The sequence below is a fragment of the Rhipicephalus sanguineus genome, chromosome 11 (assembly GCF_013339695.2).
Source record: "Rhipicephalus sanguineus isolate Rsan-2018 chromosome 11, BIME_Rsan_1.4, whole genome shotgun sequence".
NCBI classification, from domain to species: Eukaryota; Metazoa; Arthropoda; class Arachnida; order Ixodida; family Ixodidae; genus Rhipicephalus; species Rhipicephalus sanguineus.
The window spans coordinates 56390493-56413754 of NC_051186.1; the positions used below are offsets into that span (position 1 = coordinate 56390493).

The following is a 23262-nucleotide window of genomic DNA, read 5'->3' on the forward strand; positions in this document are numbered from 1 at the left end:
ATCAGTATGAAAAATACGGTCAAACATGTGACAAATCGTACATTTTCTCAAATATCACAATTTTTTCGGAAAGATTTGAAGTCTATTTTACCCCTAAACATTTCTGTACTAAAATACACTTTCCTGGAAATCAGGCTATGATTAATATTGGTTAGGGTGAGTTGCAAATAGCTCAAGAAAAATTCACGAACATTGAAATTTTTGTAGTTTTTGAAGCTACGTAGCTGGTAGTGAAACACAAAAAAAATCGGAAATAATGAATGGGACAACTAAACAGAACCTCTGTGATAGCGCAAGCGCGGTTTCGTAGCTCAACACACAAAAATAGATTTTATACACATTTTTCTATTAGGTACAGTTTAATAAATAGAAGCGAATTTCGAGGGGGTGCCATGATTGTCAAAATTTTTTTCGACCAAAAGTGTTTTGCCACAATACTCCATGTGGCACAGGAAAAAGGCACAAATTTTATCAGCAAAATCTGCGATGTGCGAGCGCCACGTCTGGGACACTTGGCATGGAATGACACACACACACACACACACACACACACACACACACACACACACATATATATATATATTGAGAGAGTGTAGGCATCGGCAAGTTGGTAATTCATGTTTGACTTTTTGAGCGCGCAAAAGAACAGGGATGAAAAACGACGCAGACACAGCGCTGACTTCCAACATATGCTTTATTTTCTACAGTGGTACATATATATATATAGACAACAAAGAGCAACGCACGCAGGTGCATTGTACAGGAAGGCTTCATGTAAAACCACAAATAAGTATGCATGATAAGCAATCAAACAACCTGATACCGGATTTTTTTCTTCTTTAAGAGATCAAGCGGTCATTCCTGACTACCACTATCGTCTAGTCACCCTGTGGGCCTTGCTTAGAAAGTCTAGTTCTTTTTGGATAGGTCAATTGAAGGTGCACTAATGCACATGTCTCTCAAACTTGCAATCTTCGCCGCTTCAATTATCTCGCGTGTTGTTTGTGCCTGGCTCCTTCCTGTCGCAGTGCACTGCGAATACATGTGATCGCACCCACACTTCCTGCAGTGGAAAGCCACATGTCCCACACCTCCAGTTCGCACGTTATTTGCATGCTCACGCAGCCTGTCATTGGCACACCGTCCCGTCTGCCCTATGTATTTCTTGCCACAGGACAGCAGTAACTCATAAACGATGTTGTTCTCACATTTAACAAAGCTTTCTTTGTGCTTTTTTTGGCACCTGGGTTTTTCAGAACCACTGTAGGAGGCCTTGCACAGATTATAAAGCTTGTTTGGTGCTGAAAGGACGACTCTTACGTTGGCGTTGTTTCCTATCTTTTTCAGCCTATGTGAGACATCGTGAAGGTACGGTATGACGGCGCATTTCTGCTTGACAGGCTCCGTTTCTGATGAAGCCTGCTCCTCACCCTCGCGAGCATGTTTGACAGTCTTGAGAAGACCCTCCGCCACAGATGTGACGACATACTGAGGAAACCCCGCCTTTTTCAGGCAGTCAGCTTGCGCCTGGAAACTACACGAACATTTGTGAGGACATGAGCGGTGAAGCGCATTCATTAGGGTTAATTTTGCAATACCCCTTTTAACTAGCTTGGAGTGGCCCGAAGAAAACGGCAGAAGCGGCTTATTGGCCCTAGGCTCGTACGACCAGCAGACCTGGTCTCGCTCGAAGAACATTCGTAAGTCAAGAAAACGCAAGGCGTTGTTTTGCGGCATTTCATGCGCGACTGCGAGCGGTTGCAGGAAACGCGTGAACAGATCAAGTACGTTTGAAGAATCATTGCCAAATTCGCCTGGACTTGATTCTAGAAAGACAACATAGTCGTCTACATATCTAAACACCTTCTTTACATTTGTGCCTGTTAGCTCCGTTTCTAGTTTCTAGTAACAGGCACAAATGTAAGAAGGTCTGTTGATCTGTTCACGCGTTTCCTGCAACCGCTCGCAGTCACGCATGAAATGCCGCAAAACAACGCCTTGCGTTTTCTTGACTTACGAATGTTCTTCGAGCGAGACCAGGTCTGCTGGTCGTACGAGCCTAGGGCCAATAAGCCGCTTCTGCCGTTTTCTTCGGGCCACTCCAAGCTAGTTAAAAGGGGTATTGCAAAATTAACCCTAATGAATGCGCTTCGCCGCTCATGTCCTCACAAGTGTTCGTGTAGTTTCCAGGCGCAAGCTGACTGCCTGAAAAAGGCGGGGTTTCCTCAGTATGTCGTCACATCTGTGGCGGAGGGTCTTCTCAAGACTGTCAAACATGCTCGCGAGGTTGAGGAGCAGGCTTCACCAGAAACGGAGCCTGTCAAGCAGAAATGCGCCGTCATACCGTACCTTCACGATGTCTCACATAGGCTGAAAAAGATAGGAAACAACGCCAACATAAGAGTCGTCCTTTCAGCACCAAACAAGCTTTATAATCTGTGCAAGGCCTCCTACAGTGGTTCTGAAAAACCCAGGTGCCAAAAAAGCACAAAGAAAGCTTTGTTAAATGTGAGAACAACATCGTTTATGAGTTACTGCTGTCCTGTGGCAAGAAATACATAGGGCAGATGGGACGGTGTGCCAATGACGGGCTGCGTGAGCACGCAAATAACGTGCGAACTGGAGGTGTGGGACATGTGGCTTTCCACTGCAGGAAGTGTGGGTGCGATCACATGTATTCGCAGTGCACTGCGACAGGAAGGAGCCAGGCACAAACAACACGCGAGATAATTGAAGCGGCGAAGATTGCAAGTTTGGGAGACATGTGCATTAGTGCACCTTCAATTGACCTATCCAAAAAGAACTAGACTTTCTAAGCAAGGCCCACAGGGTGATTAGACCATAGTGGTAGTCAGGAATGACCGCTTGATCTCTTAAAGAAGAAAAAAATCCGGTATCAGGTTGTTTGATTGCTTATCATGCATACTTATTTGTGGTTTTACATGAAGCCTTCCTGTACAATGCACCTGCGTGCGTTGCTCTTTGTTGTCTATATATATATATATATGTACCACTGTAGAAAATAAAGCATATGTTGGAAGTCAGCGCTGTGTCCGCGTCGTTTTTCGTCCCTGTTCTTTTGCACACTCAAAAATGTCAAACACACACACACACACACAGATATATATATATATATATATATATATATATATATATGTAAAATGCTTAACAATTGTGGTGACGTGGCTAAGGACTACGCATTATTTGCAGGATGTTGTGCCTATAGTTTAGGTGCTTACTGATAAAACAGTAGGTTGTCATTACAATGTGAACATGTATGAAATGGCATGAAGTGTTTAAAACCAATTCAAAGAATAATTTTACGAATCGCAGAAATTTCAGTTTGTTTATAGGATGAAGGCATGCAGACGTGAAAGAGAAGACACAGACAAACCAAACGCTAGCGTTTGAGCTGTCCGCATCTCTTCTGTTTCCGTGTTGCATGGCTTACTTTCTTCTAGAATCAACATTTTTTGTTGTTTTACGCGAGCGGAAATTGTTCTGAGACTCATCTATATAAACTTCGAGTAGTATTTTATTTCCCCCAGAGGAATCGAGTGCAGCACTGTAAAGTTGCTACAAAAACTTGTTGCGGCTGTCATACATCCACCACAGTGTTCCTGTTTGAGTAAACCCGGTGGAAGTGCCTTGTTGAGTAACAAGAGGTAGCGGCACCAACTTTCGTCGATTGTCAGATAAGAACCCTAATGGTGTTCGCTCTGATTTGAAGTTCTTTTGAAATTCTTGATCAATCTCTATAAAACTTGTTTAGTTTATGTGTATTTGTACGCTGATTTTGAAAATGCAAATATTTTTCTACTATTATATGTCGTGTTAAGTATATCAAACATTTCATGTGCCATGTTAGGCCTACACGAGTTACAAAGTAAGCATATCACAATAATATGAAATGGGAACTGTATGCAACATAACCAGAATGCATGTCCTAAACCCACTTAACAATAGTCATAGTATGCTGAACATTGACCAGTAAGTGTATGTCTAGCTGGTGATTCGCTCACGAGAGTTCAATATTACGTAACTTTTAACTCAAATGGGTTTAAAACGCGAGTTCGTATGTGGGCTAGTGGGTTCATGAACATTATGCCAGAACAGCGCAGTAAACTCCTTTAAAACTATTGCATACAGTTTTTATCCCCTAACTATAGCGATATGTCGATTTACTTTGTAACTCCAAGTTTGGAAAGGCTTGCTCATCAAGACACATGAAATTTTTATGTGTAAAAACTGCGTTTTCTTCCAGATAATTGCATATTTGAAATCGCCACATAAGTAAACCTAAACTCAGCAAGTTTCATCAATATCGACCAAGAAGAAAAATAAACGCATTATTTGTTGCAGAGTGTCTCATTGAGTACCACGAAGTGGTCACACTGACTCTTGCCAGGGGAGTCATGTACACCACTGTCCTTAAGGACAACGGAGTCAAAGGAACGCTCCAGTGGGGGTCAGCGTTACCATGGCAAAGGGGTCACCCTGACTACCTAGAGGTACTAGCGGGAAATAAAAGGTAGTCACGTAGACTCCTGCGTTGGGAGTAACGTAGACTCTCTGCTTGTGAAGAAGGGAGTCGTTGGTCTGAAGAAGTAAGGGAGTCGTTTGACACCCCAAATTGTGAAGAAGGGAGTCGTTGGTCTGAAGAACGAAGGGAGTCGTTTGACACCCCAAAAGGTCATCATATGTGTAGCGAGGCGATTACCACCCAAAGGTAGTCAGTACAGACACCCTTTTTTTTAAGAGTGTGGCCGCGGCTGTACATTAAGCGTTTTAACGCGACCGCGTTAAACGGCTCGTTTCGCAGAAATTCCGGCGTCGGTTTCGGTGACGTTGTTTGTGAGAAATAATGAGAAGTTAAATAAATGCTCCCTAATGAGCTAAGTACCTAAATTTAACTATTTTGTAAAAGGTCTGGTGTTTACACACCAAGCACGTGTACAGTCGGACTAAAAATTCTAGAGATCACGAGATCCGAGAAAACTAGGGTCTCGTGACTGTGTTACGAGAAACTCAGATCGTGTGACTGTATTAGGTCGAACAACACAGCATACATGTTGATAGCGCGTTTTAGAACAGGCCGTAGATCTAAAGTCAAGGCTGCCTGCCGAAGCAGCCGTAATATTAAGCTTTTTTCTTGTGTCTCGTGCTTTCTAAACTCCTAACGCTTACTGTACCAACAGGTAGAACATAGCACGCTAGCTGTTAAAGGGGTCATGAATCGCCCCTCGGGCTTTGTGATAAAACACATCACTCGGAGAGCAAACACTGCTATGAACAGCTCAGCCAAATATAGCAGTCGCACACAGCGAGGAGAGTTTGGAAGCGGAGCGCGAAGTTGCTATATTATGAGGCGCCCTCTTTTCATACAGAGGCCTGTGCTTACTCTCCTCAAAGCTGCCGGCGCCTGCTGTTTGACGTCAAACAACAGACAGCTTGCTATTGGCTAACAACCTTCTTGCGCTTCTTGCCATGCTTCTTGCCTTCTTGCCACGCTTCTTGCCACGGGGTGCCACCACGTGCCGGTGCCGCGCTCCATAGTCGGCTAACAGTACACAGTAGCCACACTCGCGCACATGGGAATCGCAACGGGGAAGAGCGATCGCGTTTCATCACGCGCGCTCAAGGTCATGTTGCCACTGACGTAACTTTTCCCCGTGCCATTCATCCCTGTGTAGATTCCAGCGCGCTCGTCGGGAATAGAGCGAACGCTTAAAGCGTGCAAGAAATCCCTGTAACTCCGTTCGTTCTTGCACGTATTCCATAAATATTTACAGCAATCGATTCATGAGGCAATAAACTCCAATATGAGGTCATTCGATGATCACTTGAAAAACTGGTTCAGGATTCATTCAAAGGGGCACTGGCACAAAATATCGCGGCCACGATAATCTGCGGGATCAATTGCCGTGAACATGCGTATATCGTCTACCAAGTCTCAACAGCGAATACAGCTGGGGAGGTAATTTATATTTCGCGTGTGCGATCCAGTGCTATACACCGCACCTCGCGACATTGACATCATCTAATATGATCTGAAGGTGACCTCCAATTTCCGAGACGTCACCACTGCGGCCGAGCTCCGAACTGGCGCAACAGGTATGATGACGTCATAGTCGCCACTGCGCTTCTGCCGGGCTTGCGCTAGCAGGCTGCTTTCGACGGCTGCTCGCGAGTCCGTGCCCGCTGGCGAACGTGCGGAAACTGTGGAAGCCTAAATAAAGTCGTTGCCACCAGACGATGATGATAAGAACGCGTCGACGACGATGACGGCGCAGCACGTGCGGCAGGCGAAAGAACGCTAGATGGCGATAGTTGCACCCGGTAGCTTGTCGCTCTCGGAGCTCTCCCCAACCGAAACTGAGACTTGTTGGTGATAAACAGACCGTAACTAATTATCTGTCGCGCGCTACAGCAAGCGATGGGCCGTGTTATGACTAATAGACGCCTTGCAACGTATTGCATAAAAAAAAGCAAAAGCCAAATTTTTGTGTGAGTACCCCTCTAAGGGCGCTACTATTGTACGCGTACGATCGCTGTATACAAATTATAGTTTACCCTAATTAGGCACGGCTCGTTCAACACACAGTAACAGTGCACTGGGAATGTACGCCGGCCAGAACCTGCGTCTCACGCTTCCCGAGAATATGACCGTGGACGACATCGACTGGTTCGCGGTCTCCTGCACCAACTGCACCAGGCCTCTGGTGTACGGCACCATACCGAAGCGCATCAACGTGCCCCTCAACACAAGGTGGATCAAGAGGAAGGTAAGAGAAAGGCGCTTTCGTGTTTCAAAATTACAGGGTGTTTTAGAACTCTTACTACGTCTTGTCTGCCAAGGTCATTCATCGCGTCGCATTGACTTTGAGCCGCCGGAGCGCTAGTGTCGCAGGCGTGACGTCACGACACGTGATGGGCTGCACAGAGGCGTCGCAGCTTCGCTCGCTCGGAGCGCCGCTGCTGTACCACGTGACCAGACGAAAATTGAATGAAACACTGTGCTAACTCTGCATAGCCTTTTGAAAACGAAGCCAAACGTACTTAAATTTCGGTCGTGATAACTAGGTTTCGAACTGTTAAACCTGACCCAATGTTTTAATTAGGTGAAGCCTTCTCTGTCAACCTCTCCTAGTTTTTGTGACCGTATATCGGCTGCTCCTGGTGTCTGACCGAATGGGCAACACTTGTTCTCTCCGATTATCCGTCCGCAACGAACTCGCCCAGTAGCAGATTTTTAGCGGCACGATCAACGAGTGACACTCTTCTTCCTCTTCCAAGCACTTCCGGTCAAGCACTTACTTCCGGTTTTCCGAGTATTCAGAAAAAAGTCTTCTAACATCTAAAACTGGTTCGAAATCGGTGGTTCTGGATCAAATGTAGAGTTATATTGGATCATGTACCATATCGGAGCGTAAGTTTACTTAAGGGCCAATTAACTGTAGGATCAGAAAGGAAAATTACTATATTGAGTTCATTGAAAGAACAAACGGTTTTCTTGTGAACAACTTAAGGAGTCTCTAGAAGAATTGATGTTGGAATTGGTTATGCATCTTCAAAACGGGCGGCGCAAAAACAAGGACAAAGGAAAGACTACACACCACAGAGCGCCTACACAGGGATCCTACATGACCTAGAACAGCTTAGAATCACTGGAAAATTTTCAGAGTATCGCATCTGTTTTCCGCGCGCCGCCGCCGACGCGATTGGCTTACTCGCATCACGTGACCTCTCGCCGCCATATCCCTTCCAAGCGCTTTGGGTGCAGGCGCGTTCAATGCAGAGCGTGGCCGGACATTTAGCAGTACCACGGTCCCCAGAAGTACTTCGTCGCTTTTTTAAATGCGTCATGCAGACAGGGGCGTAAGAAGACATTTTTTTTCGGGAGGGGGGGTGGGGGGCACGGGCCCGGTGTGGCTCCCCCTGGCTACGCCACTGCATGCAGATGCCAGAAGAGAGTAGCTCACCATCAATCGAACGTTACTGGTGAGCTACTCTGGGAATCTCGTTTGCCGTGTGGGAAAAATTAATGTCAAAGAGCGCCGTTCTACGTGGCTGCATAGTTGCCCTGAACGAATTCACCCCCCTCGAATAACACTCCTTCCTGCAGTGAACTGCACTAACTTTTCTGGAAAAGATCTTATGCGACAGGATACTTCACCTTTTCGGTTCGCTATGGTCAGCGATATTGAAAACTACATACCTTTCTATTTGCTCGGCTGTTTATATCTCGATCTGTTGAACAGATTACGCATGCTATCCGAGTTATAAGCGTGTCACGCACGAGAGCGAAATCAAAGATTTATTAAAATAATAACTGTTTACTGGTATACCTTGAAGGCAATTGTGGCATGATCTTTGGCATTGCACAAAACAGAAGCGTGGAACTCTGTTGATAAATTTGGTATAAGGCAATGTTATCAAGCGTATTTTTACATTTGTTGCAAAAAAATGCTGCTAATGCTGCATTGCACCGAGCGTACCCTTAAAATACTATATAGTTAGTGAGAAATGGTCACAGCAAAAAAAAAAAAAAAAAAGCAGATCCCACGCATTGAGGGAGTCGATTTTATGCGAGCCCTAGGTCTATATACATACTGTGTTGCAGTAGCATGCGCTTTAAAAAATCCGGGATGCGCTATTTCTGATCAAAAGAACATAAAGCACCGTGCCGAGGAAGTTTTAATAAGAGTGCATTATGAAAAAAAAAAAAGTGCAGCAGTGCAGAAACCGAACCCCAGCTGTTTACGCGCTGGCAACGCCAAAAAAAGAACTGTTTGTCAGAACACAGCAAAATATTTGCAAATTCATTGCAACGTTGGGAATATTAAGGAGACAAGAAATAGGAAATGAAACAATTAAGTAGTGATGTCAACAATTTTTGATGGTCTATTTTCTACGTATCGTAAGATAAGATGCACCTTACCCACCGCACGCCGATTCGCCAGTGCGTTCGGCTGCTGGCGTTCCGAATCAAGACGTCGCGCACAACTTCCAATTACCGTACACACACTACTTCTATTACACCTGTCAACCAGTTGAACAGCAAGCACGGTGCGCAAGTAAGGTATGCGTCAGCGATCAGTCGAAGGACGCAATGCTGAATGTTCTCGATGTTCGATAACGTTCTCGAGTGCAGTGAACCTGAACACCGACTGCAAAGCTAGCGCAAACAGTCAAGATTCACCAAATGTCGAAGTAAATGGCATCTCGCACGATGTCACTGCGCTAGTGCAACTATGTTTACAGATCCGGACCTAGCGAGCACGCCCGGGCGTGACACGAAACGAGACCGATGAAGCCATGAAGAGAGTTCGCGAGCACATGGCAACATTCGCCGTACGTTTCATTAGTTACACCACTAACCGCGCAGTCGATCCATACCTGTCGATGACTCGAAATCACTTCTAATATCCTCTTGAAGAAACACACACACATAATGCCGTTCTGCCGAGCGTAACACGGCACTGAGGCTAAAAGATCGGTCACTTCGCAACACACGCTAGCAACGCGCCGGACGGTCTGCAAGGGACATGGCCGCCGCCACCCAATGTTGCCCGCGTGCAGCCTACCTTTGCGGTACAGTGAACTCTCAATTGAGTGAACTTCAAGGGACCCAAGGAAATAGTTCACTTAACTGAAAGTTCACTAAACTGAATATTCACTAGAATATGGAACAGCATTGGGCACAGCAGACATTAGAGTCAAAAGTGTGAAATGCCATTTATTTTGAAAAGAAATCTGTAATTTTCATTTGGACTGGTGCCCTTAAAGCGCAAGAAGAGACAAAGCTTTCCAGAGAGTCTACGTTTCTGTGCACTGTCTCTGGCACAGCTTGTTGCTGAGACACGAAGTCTCGCAACTTTCTAACATACTCTACCGCCTCGGCTAGAGTTACAGGATTTGAACCTGCCGCCGATGGATGGGCGATTTAGTGGCGGCTCGCATCGGCTATGCCAGTGCTGCAGTGCACAAAACTTCGTTGAATTGATTTAAAAAATGAGCCTGGGTCCGCGGATCAAGTTCGTTCAACTGAAAAATTCACTATTCTGAAATTCGTTTAACTGAAAGATTTTTGCATAGAATGCATAAGAAAATCGCCGGGGATTTTGTAAAAGTTCGTTATTCTGAAATATTCGTTAAACCGACGTTCGTACAAGTGAGAGTTTACTGTACTCTGATTTTCCAGTGACTCTAGAACAGCTGTGATCAGTGCGGCACCTAACGGAGCAGATCTCAACCACGCGCTTCTTCCTACGTGGCCTCTGAGATCCGCTTCGGCAGTGCGACGAAACGCAAACCCAAGCAATACACAAGGGCACGCCAACGCCGCGGTGCGAGTGCCACCACTAGACACCTCATTTGAGGTTTGGGATCGCCTTCAATATTTTTTTTGTCTGATGCTCCTTACTGTTCTTGTATGGGACAGTCACGACTGGGTCTGCTGAGGATACGGGACCCGCCTGCCAACCCGACCGACTTCACGAACTGCGAGACCGTCTACAAGGACACGATTCAAGTGGGATGGCATCTGGACGCTGATACCATCACCTTCCACGTGCGCGCAGTGGCCGGTCAGTGCTCGCTTGCATGCATTGCGCTATGCCGGTATAATGTAGAACATGAAAACCTTTATTTCTATCCGAAGCGTTACGATACTCAAAATAGACAGCTAAAGCAGCAAAATAGACATCTAAGCACACATCAATCAGCTAAGAAATAGATAGCAAAATAGACAGCTAAGGACACATCGATCATACAGTTTCCTACATTATTTAACAGAGTGAACTGTGGCGCTGTGATCGTTCAGCCACCGTGGGTATGATATGTATTACAACCTAATAGTATGTAAACTCCGCCCACACAACCGCGGTGCGCCTGTCCCTCACCTGTGAAAGACAGTCGTGCTAGCTGGTTTCCGCAAGAAGCGGAAGTACTTTTTTCTCGGCAATAGTGTAAATACTACGCATATTAATAGTTCAAGATTCGTCGCTAGTGCCTAAAACATTACGTTTTGCTGTGCAACAATGTCAAGATCCCCGACGAAATTTAACAGGAAGTTCCAAGTTTCTGACCTAAAACCAGCGACACAAACGTGTGTCTGTATGGGAAGGTCAACTATCCGAAACACTCGAGAAGTGCTTGACGTCGCGAATATGAGTAAGCGCTATTCGATGTATGCAAATTCTTTGTAGGCGGGACAGTGATGGCTCTGGGCGGAGCTGAAATTTTTGCTTATGTTGTAAGCGAGTATAGCCTTCGCGACTGCGGCTTCGAACGCACTAGTGGCTTTGTTTCTTGTTCTGTTTTGGCTTTTGTTTAGGATAAAAGAGCTGATTTGAGTTGGTCAGCATAAAAGGGTCGAAATGGTGAAGCGGGACTGCTGAACTTTTGCTGAACTTCATCTTACGGACAAAGTGGATGCAGGCCACACGGAGCCAAAAGAACGAAGCTTAGGCAAATTCATGTACTTGCCGTCATTGCCAATGCTGACAGAAGCTCTATGTTTGGCAGCTCTCATAGACGCTAGCGCCAGATTTCCCTCTAGTGCACTAATATTAAACTCTGTGGTCTTAAGGCCCACTCCAATTCTCACGTAGCCGGCGACAACTTCGCGAGGACAGCGTCAGAGACAAATGCGACGCAGGCTACTTTTTGCTGTCCAGACAAGATGGAGGCTGAGCGAAATGCTGGGACCTCAACAGTATGGTCGCGTGCCCAGAAGTAGACGCTTTCTTAAGCGTTTAATGTAAGCCACGTTCGTTTCTTTTGCAGATTCCAACGCGAAAGAAGCTAAAGAAATAAAAGCTGTTTTTGCTTCTTTTAGCTTTCTCTCTTCGACGCGAGGTGGCGTCACGTTGTGACATCACCTCGGCTTTCCGGGGATAAAGGTGGGCAGTAAACAGTCCTTGGACTGCAACAGCACTGGCACTCAGCCGGCATCAAACAGTGACGGGACAAGTCCGACTAAATGAAGATATGGGGCTGTCTTGAAGCCCCCTAAGATGGTCATGAGGGGGGGGGGGTCCCCCACCTCCGTTCGCTCGCCTATGGTAGATTCACTGTGAACAGCAATAAAGAATTGTCGTTGGCTCTCGAGGGCCGAGTGGCGCGAAGTCTCTGGGGAAATAGTGAGCACGCATACATATCGCGCACGTAAGAATTGTCACCCTAAAATACCTACGACGTCCCCATCTATAACATGTGCACTTTCTGCAGCTCTCAACACGTGGACCGCATTCGGCCTCAGCGGCGCTGAGGACAAAAGCATGATGAAGGGCGCGGACGTCGCCGTGATTTCTATCATTCCTCCGAACAACAAGGTCGTCGTGGACGACTATTACTTGACGGATAGGGTTCAGGTGAGGGGCCTGCGGGCGTACGTGTAATAGTTCGACAGGAAACACGCACAGGCATAGATAGATAGATAGATAGATAGATAGATAGATAGATAGATAGATAGATAGATAGATAGATAGATAGATAGATAGATAGATAGATAGATAGATAGATAAGATAGATAGATAGATAGATAGATAGATAGATAGATAGATAGATAGATAGATAGATAGATAGATAGATAGATAGATAGATAGATAGATAGATAGATAGATGAGTGGATTCGCACTTAACAGCAAACATAAACGTGCTGGCTATCACCATTTGCTCTGTTTACATTATGCTTGTATCTTTTTGCCACATGCAGTGCTCCGGCAGCGCTGGCGTGTGCCCGGACACGGCGCTGTCCGGCACCAACGACCTGACGGTCAAGTCGGCCACCTTCGCCAATGGCATCGTCGACGTGGTGTACTCTCGCAAGCTGGACACGGGTACGTGAACCGCTGTGAGAGTGGTACCGCTCTCTAATGTTCACTCGGACCTCATCCTAATTTGCTTACTGGTGTGTAGCGGTGTCCAGCGGAAAGAGTGTGAAGGATAGTCACAGTTTCGCCGCGAGGGTGGAGCGACGAATACGATAGCAATAAATTGGAATGTTATACGAAGGGAGGCAAGCGGCTAACTCCTTTAGTATTCGATCTGGCGTAACTCTACACAACGGTGGCTTTAGGGAACACGGCAGCGCCAGCGTGCGAAGGGACCTTCTCGTGCTGTCTATCGCTTCAACGCAACGTAAGCGGTGAGAACGTAGCCCTTGCTAAGGTATGAGCTGTCTGCTCATCTCCGTCGAACTAGCGTGCGCGCGACGGCTCGTTATCACAACCGTTTGATCAAATTAGAGCAAACGATCTAACAGCGCGAGTGGAAGAAGGATGGCAAAGGAACGAAGACTCCGGGACAAGCACTTACATTCAGCCAGTCATTGCTGGGTCGAACCTGGCGCCATTTTTCAGACTGAAATATTTTGCATATCCTTTTTGTGTGTCCCCAAGAAGGCTCCACGAAACCAAAAAGGGATGTCGATATCGGGTGGAACGATTCGTCTTAGGCAGTAGCCCAAAGAACGCGACTGACAGGTTGTGACTGAGACATAGTGAATCGTCTCTACAATGACTGGCTCAAAGTCAGCGCTTCTCCCGTGGTCCTCATTTCTTTGTTGTCTTTGTTCCATTCACGCTGTTACATCCTTTGGTCTTATTATGAACCAGCTAGCCCTCATCAAGTTATTACTAATGCAAATTTCTTCTACAATGGGCTCCTTCCTTTCATCACCAGCCTGTCCAGACTCTGGACAGGCTGGTGTTGAGTTGTTTGGTGTTGAGTTGAGTCGCCGCCACTGCGCATGCCTCATATGCTAACCATGCGCTCTACGAGTTGTTGTTCCAGCCCCCGTTTTTCGAAAACAGCGTGCGTACCCAAGCTGTCAACATTATTCCTTTGCGTTGAACTCGTAAGGATCCGAGAGCCGATTTACTTGGGTTCGGGTTTACGGAGGACACAGCCTATTTTAAAATATATACCTCGTCCTTAGAGCGCAACAAACCCGGGTCCCGGATACACCGATTTTTAAACTCTCCGATGGTACAAGATGCCGGCATTGCCGCAGCAGCTGTTTCCGTGCTTGGGCTGAAACCCGCCCCTGCATTGCCTTTTAACGTAGGGGACCCCAAGGACAAAGCTATAACCGCTCAGGCACCGATGGCCGTGGTTGCGGCGCAAGGTCCGCTCAGCGAGACTCAAGCGAATACCGTACTCTACCACACCATGGTAGTGACCAAAGGTAAGTGGCAACTTGGCTCGTTTCTCCCAACCTGCCCTTTGTAACTTGACTAGAGAATAGCTGAGTGGTGGCCACTGTACGTTGGTTAGAGCATGGAAGATGCAAAAGTTAGGAGGGAGCATTGCGCACTGCGATCGAAGATTACTGGGGCCGTATTCTGAAACGATCGCGAAAGGCAACAATCGCCATATTGTCGCCTTTGGTGCGCGCTGATTTACTGTTGAACAAAACCGGCAAAGTGAGGGCGCAATCTAGTATTACCGTCGACGTAACGGTGCTCTACGGTGCTCCTGACATATGCCTGGTATAAACGAACACACCTTATCACCCTCGGTTGGCGGTAAAGTCTAGCATTTCAGGGCCGTAGACAGTAGCTTCTAGTATTCAATCCTTCGTGTATGTACGCAGCATTTTTGCGCTGAAGCTTTCAGAGAGCATTACCTCGGTGTGTTTTCAGTAACGGTGAGGAGTAGTGATGTGAGGGTGAGAAGGAGGGAAAGGAGGAAGGGAGGGAGGGGAAGAGGAAGCGAGTATACTGTCATCGTATGCTGTCATCTCATGTCGTCGCTTGGTGTCACGCAGGCAAAACCAGGTATAGAAAGGGGGCGGGAAAGGGAAGTGGGGGTGAGGAGGAGAGAAAGGAGGAGGGGAGGGTAAAGCATATCATAGCGGTGTATCCGCGATGCGCAGCGCCTATAGGGGCGCCACTGAAAGCCGCGTAGCGGCGGCCGTTGGAACCGCATGCGGGTCGCGTAGCGGACGCCTCCTTTCACTGCAAGCATGACGGAAGTGCGCGCGTGCGATTTGCCGCTTGTGCGCGTCCCTGATAATTACTTTTGCGGCGATAGTGTGCGCAAAGGAGCCGCGCTTTATAATAGTGGACATGTGTCCGTTGTAACAGCTGTGTGGGACGACAATGTCACTATACGCGCCAAGTGTTTGCCACAGACAAGCGTCAACAAGCTTCCTTACGAAGTGGAGCTCATCGTAGGTACACCGCTTTCTTTACAACGTCCCGATCACTAATGCCTGCATGCGTTGACGCATGAACCAACTTTTTTTCTCGACACAGTAGCTTCGTTTACGTGCCATGTGTTTATATAGTAGATTTTGAGGGAGCGCTGTCGCGCCGGCGCATGGATTTCACGGGTGCGGCCACGCGAAGGGTCAGCGTTGGTAAAACTTTGAAACCAGCACGATAAACTTGCGAAAAAATATCTCGGCAGCTTCCGCTAGTGGCGCGGGACTGAGTCACTGCGGAGCTGGTGGTCACCTAGCTTGTCATAGCAGCTTGGCTACGTATTTGCTGGGTGTCTTCAGAGAAGAACGTCGGTGCATGTCCGTCGACCCCCTGTAATTTCGCTGAAAAAAATATATTTTGTTGTCTTCACGAATACGTTTAGCTCTTCGACAGCAATTTGTTCGGGAACAAAATTTTCGTCAGAATGAGATGCATCCAGAGACTCTACGGCGATCTGTTTGAAGCGGTTAAAACAGTTCTGGCACAAAATGTCGGTTTCTCTGATGGATGAGGCTTCTTCTGGCGTGCGCCTTCAGGAGGAGTGGCGGCTTAGCCGCGCCAGACAGACTGGCGCCGGCGCGCGCGCAGACTCCGCCACTGTCGCGCGCGGCTCGCCGCTGCTGGTCTGCACGTTCGGGAGGAGTGGCGTCTACAGCCTCGCCAGACACACTGGCGCCGGCGCGCGCGCAGCTCTTCGCCTTCTGACACTGCGCTGAAGCCGCTCGGTAGCGCCTCTGACTGGCGTTTGCAGGTGGGTAACGCCATGGAGAAGGAGAGCGCAAATGCTGCTCAACGGCGCAGAAGGGCCGAGAAGCTTATCTCATAGGATCCCGAAGTAGTTGCCTGGCAATCAGCGATTCAGAAAAGAGAACACGTAAGTTCCATAATCGGCTCCACTCAGGCGTGCGCAGGGTTCCCCATCAAAGGGGGGGGCAAAGGATCATCTCAGCGCCCCCAGGCCCCACTAAGTTAATGCAAGGGGCAGATTTTGCGCCCCCCCCCCCCTTAGGCAAATAGGAAAGCCCCCACGCCCCGTGAGCACGCCTATGGCCCTACTCATAACACAGCTTGTGTAAAGCGAACGAGTATTAGTGGGATACATCAAGGGTGTTTTTTATTAGCATGAAGTCATGTTACGAGGCATTCATAGGAGGTTGATTCGGTTGAATGTCCTGTCAAAAGCCTTCAGTGCGAGTAGGTGCCATGTTTTACAGCCAATATGCATACAATTGAGGCGAGCGCACAGCGAACATTCTGCACCGGTGATCGCATTCCAGTGCCATCATTAGGTAGAATGCAGCCCATTTCGTGCAGCACACGTGTGATTCCACGGCGCTTTTGTAAAGGAGCCGCCACCTGCCCCACATTCTCTGGCATAGCGCTTCGCGCCATTCGTTTTTCAAGCGAGCCTAGGCATCGCGTCTTATCAGTGATAACAACCTCATGTGCACTGTAGCATATACAATGCAGGCGAGGCGACCAAATGTAAACGTAGTAGCGTTCGCTGAAGACGTATCGACATAAATTGAGAAATAAAAACACGGTAATCGTTCTAACACTGCCTAAACAAAGCGCGATTGCTTACCTTTTGCGTCGGACAGCCGCAATCCGCCGTCGCCGTCGCTCTCGCTCATGAAATAGCACCGGAAACTTGTAAAAGTGCGTTCCTGGCGAGTTTTTGTATGTGTTTGAGCAGCCGACCACGCAGCAGTTATTTTTCAACATTGCTGAAGCCCGAGAGAGTCGTTAAATCACGTTGAAAAACACATCCATCCGTGCACTCGCGTAGACGCTCGCTGAAACACTGTTCGCCGGGCCCCGCAAGCGCTTCTGAGCCATGGCGACAGATGGCGTGGTCGGCGCTTTGCGCATCGCCTATAGCATAGTATAGCAAGGGGGTGGAAAAGGAGAGTAAGGGTGAAGCGCAGAGATGTGAGAGTGAGAAGGAAGGAAATGAGGATGGGGTAAAACATAGCATAACCATGTGTACCACAGTATAGCAAGGGGTGGGAAAGAGAAGTGATAGTGAGGAGCAGTGATGTGAGGGTGCGGAGTAGGAAAAAAGGGCGAGGGTAAAGCATAACATAGCCAGGAGTAGTACAGTATAGCAGGGGGGTGGGAAAGAGAAGTGAGGGTGAGGAGGATGGAAAGTAGGAGGGGGAGGGTAAAACATAGCATAGCCGTGTGTGGTATCACGGCCGCTCGATAAAGAAAAAAAAAGGTGCGACGCGTTGCGTCGTGCTGAAACACATGGGCACAAGTGAGAACGCTGTTTTGACAGTTTCATCCGCGTTTGCGCTAGTGGACGTACAGCGACGTGCCTTTAGAACAAAAAAGAGAAAAAAAATGAGGGGTGTGGGGTGCGCGAGACGCTGTATCCCGCCATATATGAACATGCCGAGGAAGCCGCTGCGTTTCGAAGTGTCCTTGAACGACAGGAAAGGATGTAAACGTCAGCGACCACGAATTTTCGTATGGCACTGAATGTTGTCGAAGAGTCGTAATGATAAAATAAGAGATCTTTGTTTCCGAAGAAAATAATGCGTACAGAGGAGTGTTGATGACGTTATCTCCAACATTTTCCAAGAGTTCGAGGCTCCTCAAGAAAACCCGCAAAACAAGGACACTCCTGCTTTCTTTAAACCACCCTGGTGCGACCCGTCTTGAGGCGCCACAGCGGCAATAAGTTCAACTCGGCAACTCCCGTTGTTTTCTGGGCACTCAAAGGGCCGCACTTGTTTATCAGTATAGTATAGTATATCATAGTATAGTCTAGCATAGTATGTTGTAACAAGGAGGTGGGATAGGGAAGTGATGACGAGGAGGGAAAAGAAGAGGGGAGAGAGCGCCACTGCATCACAAATGAAGGTTTCCTATCCCGCCATGGACGCCGAGCAGGCTGCAAGTTGGGAACGCCAGCGCTTGCTTGCCCGTGTACAGCAACAACCCCAATTATCCCCAACAGAGGACCTTCGCGTCTCCACTTCTTAAGTTCCTTCTTAAAAATATGCTACAATACTTGGCAAACTTGAAATGTCCTACCTAAATACAAATATTTCAACTAATAAAGCCGCTAAAGAAAGCTTCGGACACCTTACTAATTAGACATACGCGACTGTTAGATTGAAGCCTACTAAGGTCGGACGCGTGATGTTGTGCTCCCTCCTACGTGTAGAGGCCTGGGCTAGTTGGTTAGTGTTCATAATTGCAGGGTTTTGCAGCGCGCGAACATAGGAAAAAGGACAGAGTAGACAGAAAGAGCGCAGCGCTCTTTCTGTCTACTCTGTCCTTTTTCCTATGTTCGCGCGCTGCAAAACCCTGCAATTATGAACCCTCCTACGTACTTAGAATACCTGAATATTTAGAATAACGAGCCGAAAGCGACGATCACGGCCTCCGTGATTCCCGGTTGTCACCTCTGGGATTCCCAGCTCGTCGTGTAATGAATTTTTTAAAGCTATGGCGGGGTAAACCCAGCTTCGAAAATTGTAATAAATTGTAATAAATGTTCTTCCTTCCTTCTTACCCTCCGTCTCGTTTTCGCTGTGTTTTCATCGCGGTAAACGGAAGCTTTGAAAGCCGTTGTCAGTAGTAACCTTTTTATGTGGTGTCAGTGAATCTGTAAGCTGTGGACGCAGATACCGTTACTCTGGAATTCGCGAGGGCCACCCCTCTACGCAACTGTTCGGCGCTACCGGAAACGCCGCAGCCTGTTCCCGGCGGTGGAAGCCAACCGGAGCTCCTCGGAGGACGCGACATGGTGGGAGTTAAGGAGTTCAAAGCCAACTTGGGACCCACAGGGAACTCGACCATTGGCTATCAGGCGATCACAGGTGCGTGTGCCCCTCAGATTTCAACGTTAAGACACGAGTGGCTGAAGAAAGCGTACACTCGCAAGCTAAAAAACAAAACAAAAAAATACACAGGGCCTCTTAAGCTACGCCTCAGTCCACTCGAAGGCGAAAGCCATCTTCTTCTTCCTTTTGTTCTAAGTCGATGCACTGACCCTCCCGCTCCCCACTCCGAAGGCTTTCTGCAACTAACGTGGTTTCGCAATGCAGTGACACTGAACGGTTGATTCTTGGCTGCATCTAGCGCATATCCTCTAGGAAAGAAAAGATTGCCTATTGCTCTTTCTGGTGTGTCCTGACGTGCCACGAATAGCATTATTTTTAAAGATACACGTTGACTCTCTTTTGGAGGGTCGCGCTGCCCACGACACTTCGAAGTACAAAAAAAAAAGAAAGAAAGAAAACAAATTGGGACAGCTACGTACTAGGGGTGCGAAGACTGAGGAAACCGCGGAGCTGTTCACGTTCCCCTCCTCCTTTCCTTCCTCCTCATCCTCACATAACTCCTCCTCACCCTCACTTCCCTTTCCCGCCCCCTTGCTATACTATACTACACATGGCTATGCTATGGTTTACCCTTCTCTCTCCCCTTTTCTTGCATTCTCACCCTTAATTCCCTTTCCCAACTCCTGGCTATAGTGTACTGTGCATGGCTATGCTATGCTTTACCTTCTCACCTCCTGCTTTACGTCCTCCTCACCCTCACATCACTCCCCTCACTTCCCTTTCCCGCCCCCTTGCTATACTATACTACACATGGCTATGCTATGGTTTACCCTTCTCTCTCCCCCTTTCTTGCCTCCTCACCCTTACTTCCCTCACCTTTAGACTGTGCCACATATGCGTGACCCCTAAAAAATGCACCGCAGAGGCTGTGACGTCAGTCTGCACTCCCGTGTACTCCCGTGGGCAGCTTTCACTACTGGTGCAAGGCTGGACTAACAGCGGAGCTTGCGGCCAGCTTCTGTCGGCTTCTACAAGCTCGACTAAGCCGATTCTGGGCTTGGCTAGGCGTTGCAAGGCTTGGCTATGTGAAGCGTATAAATACATTGCTTGGCGAAGTGTCGTCGTGGCTGCGTGAAGTGAGCGATTAACTAGTATGTTCTTAATTACCTTGCTCTAATTAGTAATGTCATAATTAGCATGGTGCCACTAGGAACTTATTACGAGGATTCCATTTGCAATGCCCTAATAACATGGTATAATCTGTGAGGCAGCTCAGATGGCGCGTGAAAGGAGCATCTGCGTAAGTAAGCCATCAGTTGCATTGTCAGACAGGGAGCTCTGTTTTTTAGGATGCGCGAGTCGGCGTAGCAGGCTCAGTGATAGTTGATGTTTAGTTGTTTCGTATCTTTGCTTCTGTTTTCACCTTTTTTCACTGCTTGTTTTACTGTTCACTCGGGTATATATAAGAGCATCCTTGTCAATAAAAATTGAGTTGGAAGCAACGCTTGTCCCGTCTTTTTTCCTGTCCGCCGTGTGTTATTTTCGCGCTGTAAACCTTAAGTATGCACAACCAACTAACCCAATCAGCCACATTATTTATCAAGGCCGTAATTTGCTATTTAATTATTATCAAGGCAATATTGAGCAATCAATTCATTAGCAACATATTAATTAGCGTGTTATTAATTAGCATGACGTTAATTAGCGATGCCTTAATTAACGAGTAGCCGTACCTAACCCTCATTATTGAGGCCTTCAGAAGATGAAGAAGAGGACAAAGAGGGCACACGCCGGCCGAGCAACGCGCTAGGAGGTACAGGCTGATCACGATAATGATAGTTTTTGCTCATTCTACACGGCCTAGCGTCGCGCTTAAACAGCTCAGCTGCGGAAACTTTGGCTCCGTCGTGTGTTGCGTGCGCAGGCATGTTAGGGTGGGGCACCGCGTGGTGGATAAACGGCGAGATGATTCCTGTGCTGCACGTCGAACGGGGGCAAACGTACAAGTTCAAAGTGCACGGCGGTAACGGCCCTAGCTTTGGCGCCAAGTACCATCCTCTCTACATCACCGACAACCCGAAAGGCGGCGGCTCGAAGGTGGACCAGACTACGCTCGGCAAACCGGTATATACCATTTTCACTTTGAATGAAGCAAAATAAAAAAAAAGATATGTAGAGAGGATAGCACGTGTGGCGGCACTCGGAAACTTCTGGGTGGTTGGAACTGGCTGCACAGATCTTAATCTTATTTAAATCTCATTGAATTCTGCACGTGCCAAGGAGTGTAACAAGTGTAATGTTACGTTTCTAGCTTTCATAGAAAGTAGGTTACGAAGCTTGAAAACTCTTACTCAAATGACTGAGAAAAGGTTTTTTTTTCTTGGTTCACTCCTTTAAAAAATTTATGAGTTCGCAATTAGAGTAACAGTTGATGCCCTTTCGCGGTCTCTAAACATTCAGTTTTTCCGCCCAACAAAAATTCCAAAAAAGGGCGTGCGAAATGTAGGAAAACCTTGACAGAAGACTGTCAGGCTATGAAAAAAAAAAACCGAAACAGAGAAAATAACGAAAACAAGACTTGAACGTCCTGGTATATTTTGTCATGGATTCTGATATCGCTGCGTAGACAAACGCAATGCTTTAAGTAGTAACGATGAGCCCTTAGCTCAACCCTTTCCCTCCCTTTGACGAGTATAGTCGTCATGATATTTTGTACTAAAATGACCGACGAAGACTATCCTCGTCATCGACAGTAATTTGTCACAGATGTAACCACTGACGCCTATACTGGCCATATAGTTGTGTTTCTTGATGCAAGATGAGCCCACTTGTCCATGTTGTGCTATTTGTGATTCATATTTCATTGCATTGCCATTACTTATTGCAGGGCTCCCAAACACGCGGCCCGCGGCTTCCCACTTAGCAAAGTTTTGTTACTTTGCTAAATAGTACTCGGCATTATTTTCTCGCCTATTGCAATTAATAGCGCTTTGTTCGGGTAAGCTACAGAGAAGGAAATGGTCTCAAGCGCATTCTTTTTTTTGTGAGGCACCCCGTGCGGTCATTATGAGTTGAAACATCACCGTGGAACGAATACTCTATACTTCAGAATTGGTGTCTAGATTTTAGCCATTATTCAATCAGTGTAGATGTGTTTTTCGAACATTGACGGCAAATCCCCTTCAGAAATGACCCATTTATGGAATATGGCAAAGGCGTTTTCTTCAAACGGCAACGTTGGGTGACGTTTTGTTCAAGCTATCTCTGGTGACACCGTGACGACGTCCCAAAGTTTGGCGATCTGTGACGTCACGATGAAGTCACATGATGAGGCCATTACGTGATGTCATGGCTCGCTCGGAGGAGGTGACGTGGTTCTTTTGTAGCGTGACCTACACTGCCCGAGGTTGAGCAGTTTCGCGTGGATCCTGGAGAGACGTGCGGCGCATGCGCGGGGAGCAGTGACGTCACACGGCGCACAAGTAAACACCGAAGTGGGCGCAGGAGGGGGGGGGGAGGCTGGGGGCTCTTACTTTATGAAGTTGCTGTTATGAAGCAACTTCCAGCATACCGTGTATATACCGTTAATTTTCGCTAATAGTGATCACGCTCTTAATTTCTTAATTCTGCCATCTGCCAAACAGGTAGCTTTGACGAAGGACGCGGACGGTATTGGGATTGTGGGGATTGAAGGGTGGGCTACCACTCCTACCAGTCACCCCCCCCCTTCTCCCCCTTTTCCCTTGAATCTGCCGCTAGACTCACTACGTGCACAAAAAAAAAAAAATATGGAAGTTTCGCAGTGGTGCAAAGCCTGGAGGAAGACCAGAGCTGGGTGGCCTTCCTTGTTTCTTTCTATTTTTTATTTCTTTCTTTCTCTTTCTCCGTGTTTCTTTCCTTTTGTCCCTCTTTCTATCTTTCTTTCTTCCCTTTCTTTTTCATTCTCGGTGTGTTTTCTGCCTCTTTCTCTCTCTCTTTTTGTCCTTCTCTCTCTTCTTTCTATCTCTTTCTCTCTCTGTCTCTATTTCACGCGTTTCACGTGCTCCACTTCGCCGATCAGAGTTTTCGTTTGACGCTCGCACCTGCTATACTCGGTAGTGGGGCTTGCCCAATTCTTGTGGCGCATACCCACCCGAGGAGTTTTCCACGGCGGAGCACAAGTTAACGATAACTTAAGCAGCTTCGCTATTCATATACTTTCGCTTGTCAGCAGGAGATCCGTAGCTACTGGTGTCTCGAAACGTCATAAA

At 47.3% G+C, this 23262-nt stretch overlaps 1 protein-coding gene across 1 annotated transcript in view; it reads left to right on the forward strand.

Moving 5' to 3' along the window:
• Window positions 1–23262, forward strand: part of LOC119375056 (uncharacterized) — a 90678-nt gene that overhangs the window by 19585 nt on the left and 47831 nt on the right. The window contains exons 7-13 of the mRNA XM_049411137.1: window positions 6605–6785; window positions 10445–10589; window positions 12235–12377; window positions 12722–12845; window positions 14075–14194; window positions 18854–19048; window positions 20937–21109. Coding sequence (XP_049267094.1) covers window positions 6605–6785; window positions 10445–10589; window positions 12235–12377; window positions 12722–12845; window positions 14075–14194; window positions 18854–19048; window positions 20937–21109 — 1081 coding nt within the window. The remainder of the gene's footprint in view (window positions 1–6604; window positions 6786–10444; window positions 10590–12234; window positions 12378–12721; window positions 12846–14074; window positions 14195–18853; window positions 19049–20936; window positions 21110–23262) is intronic.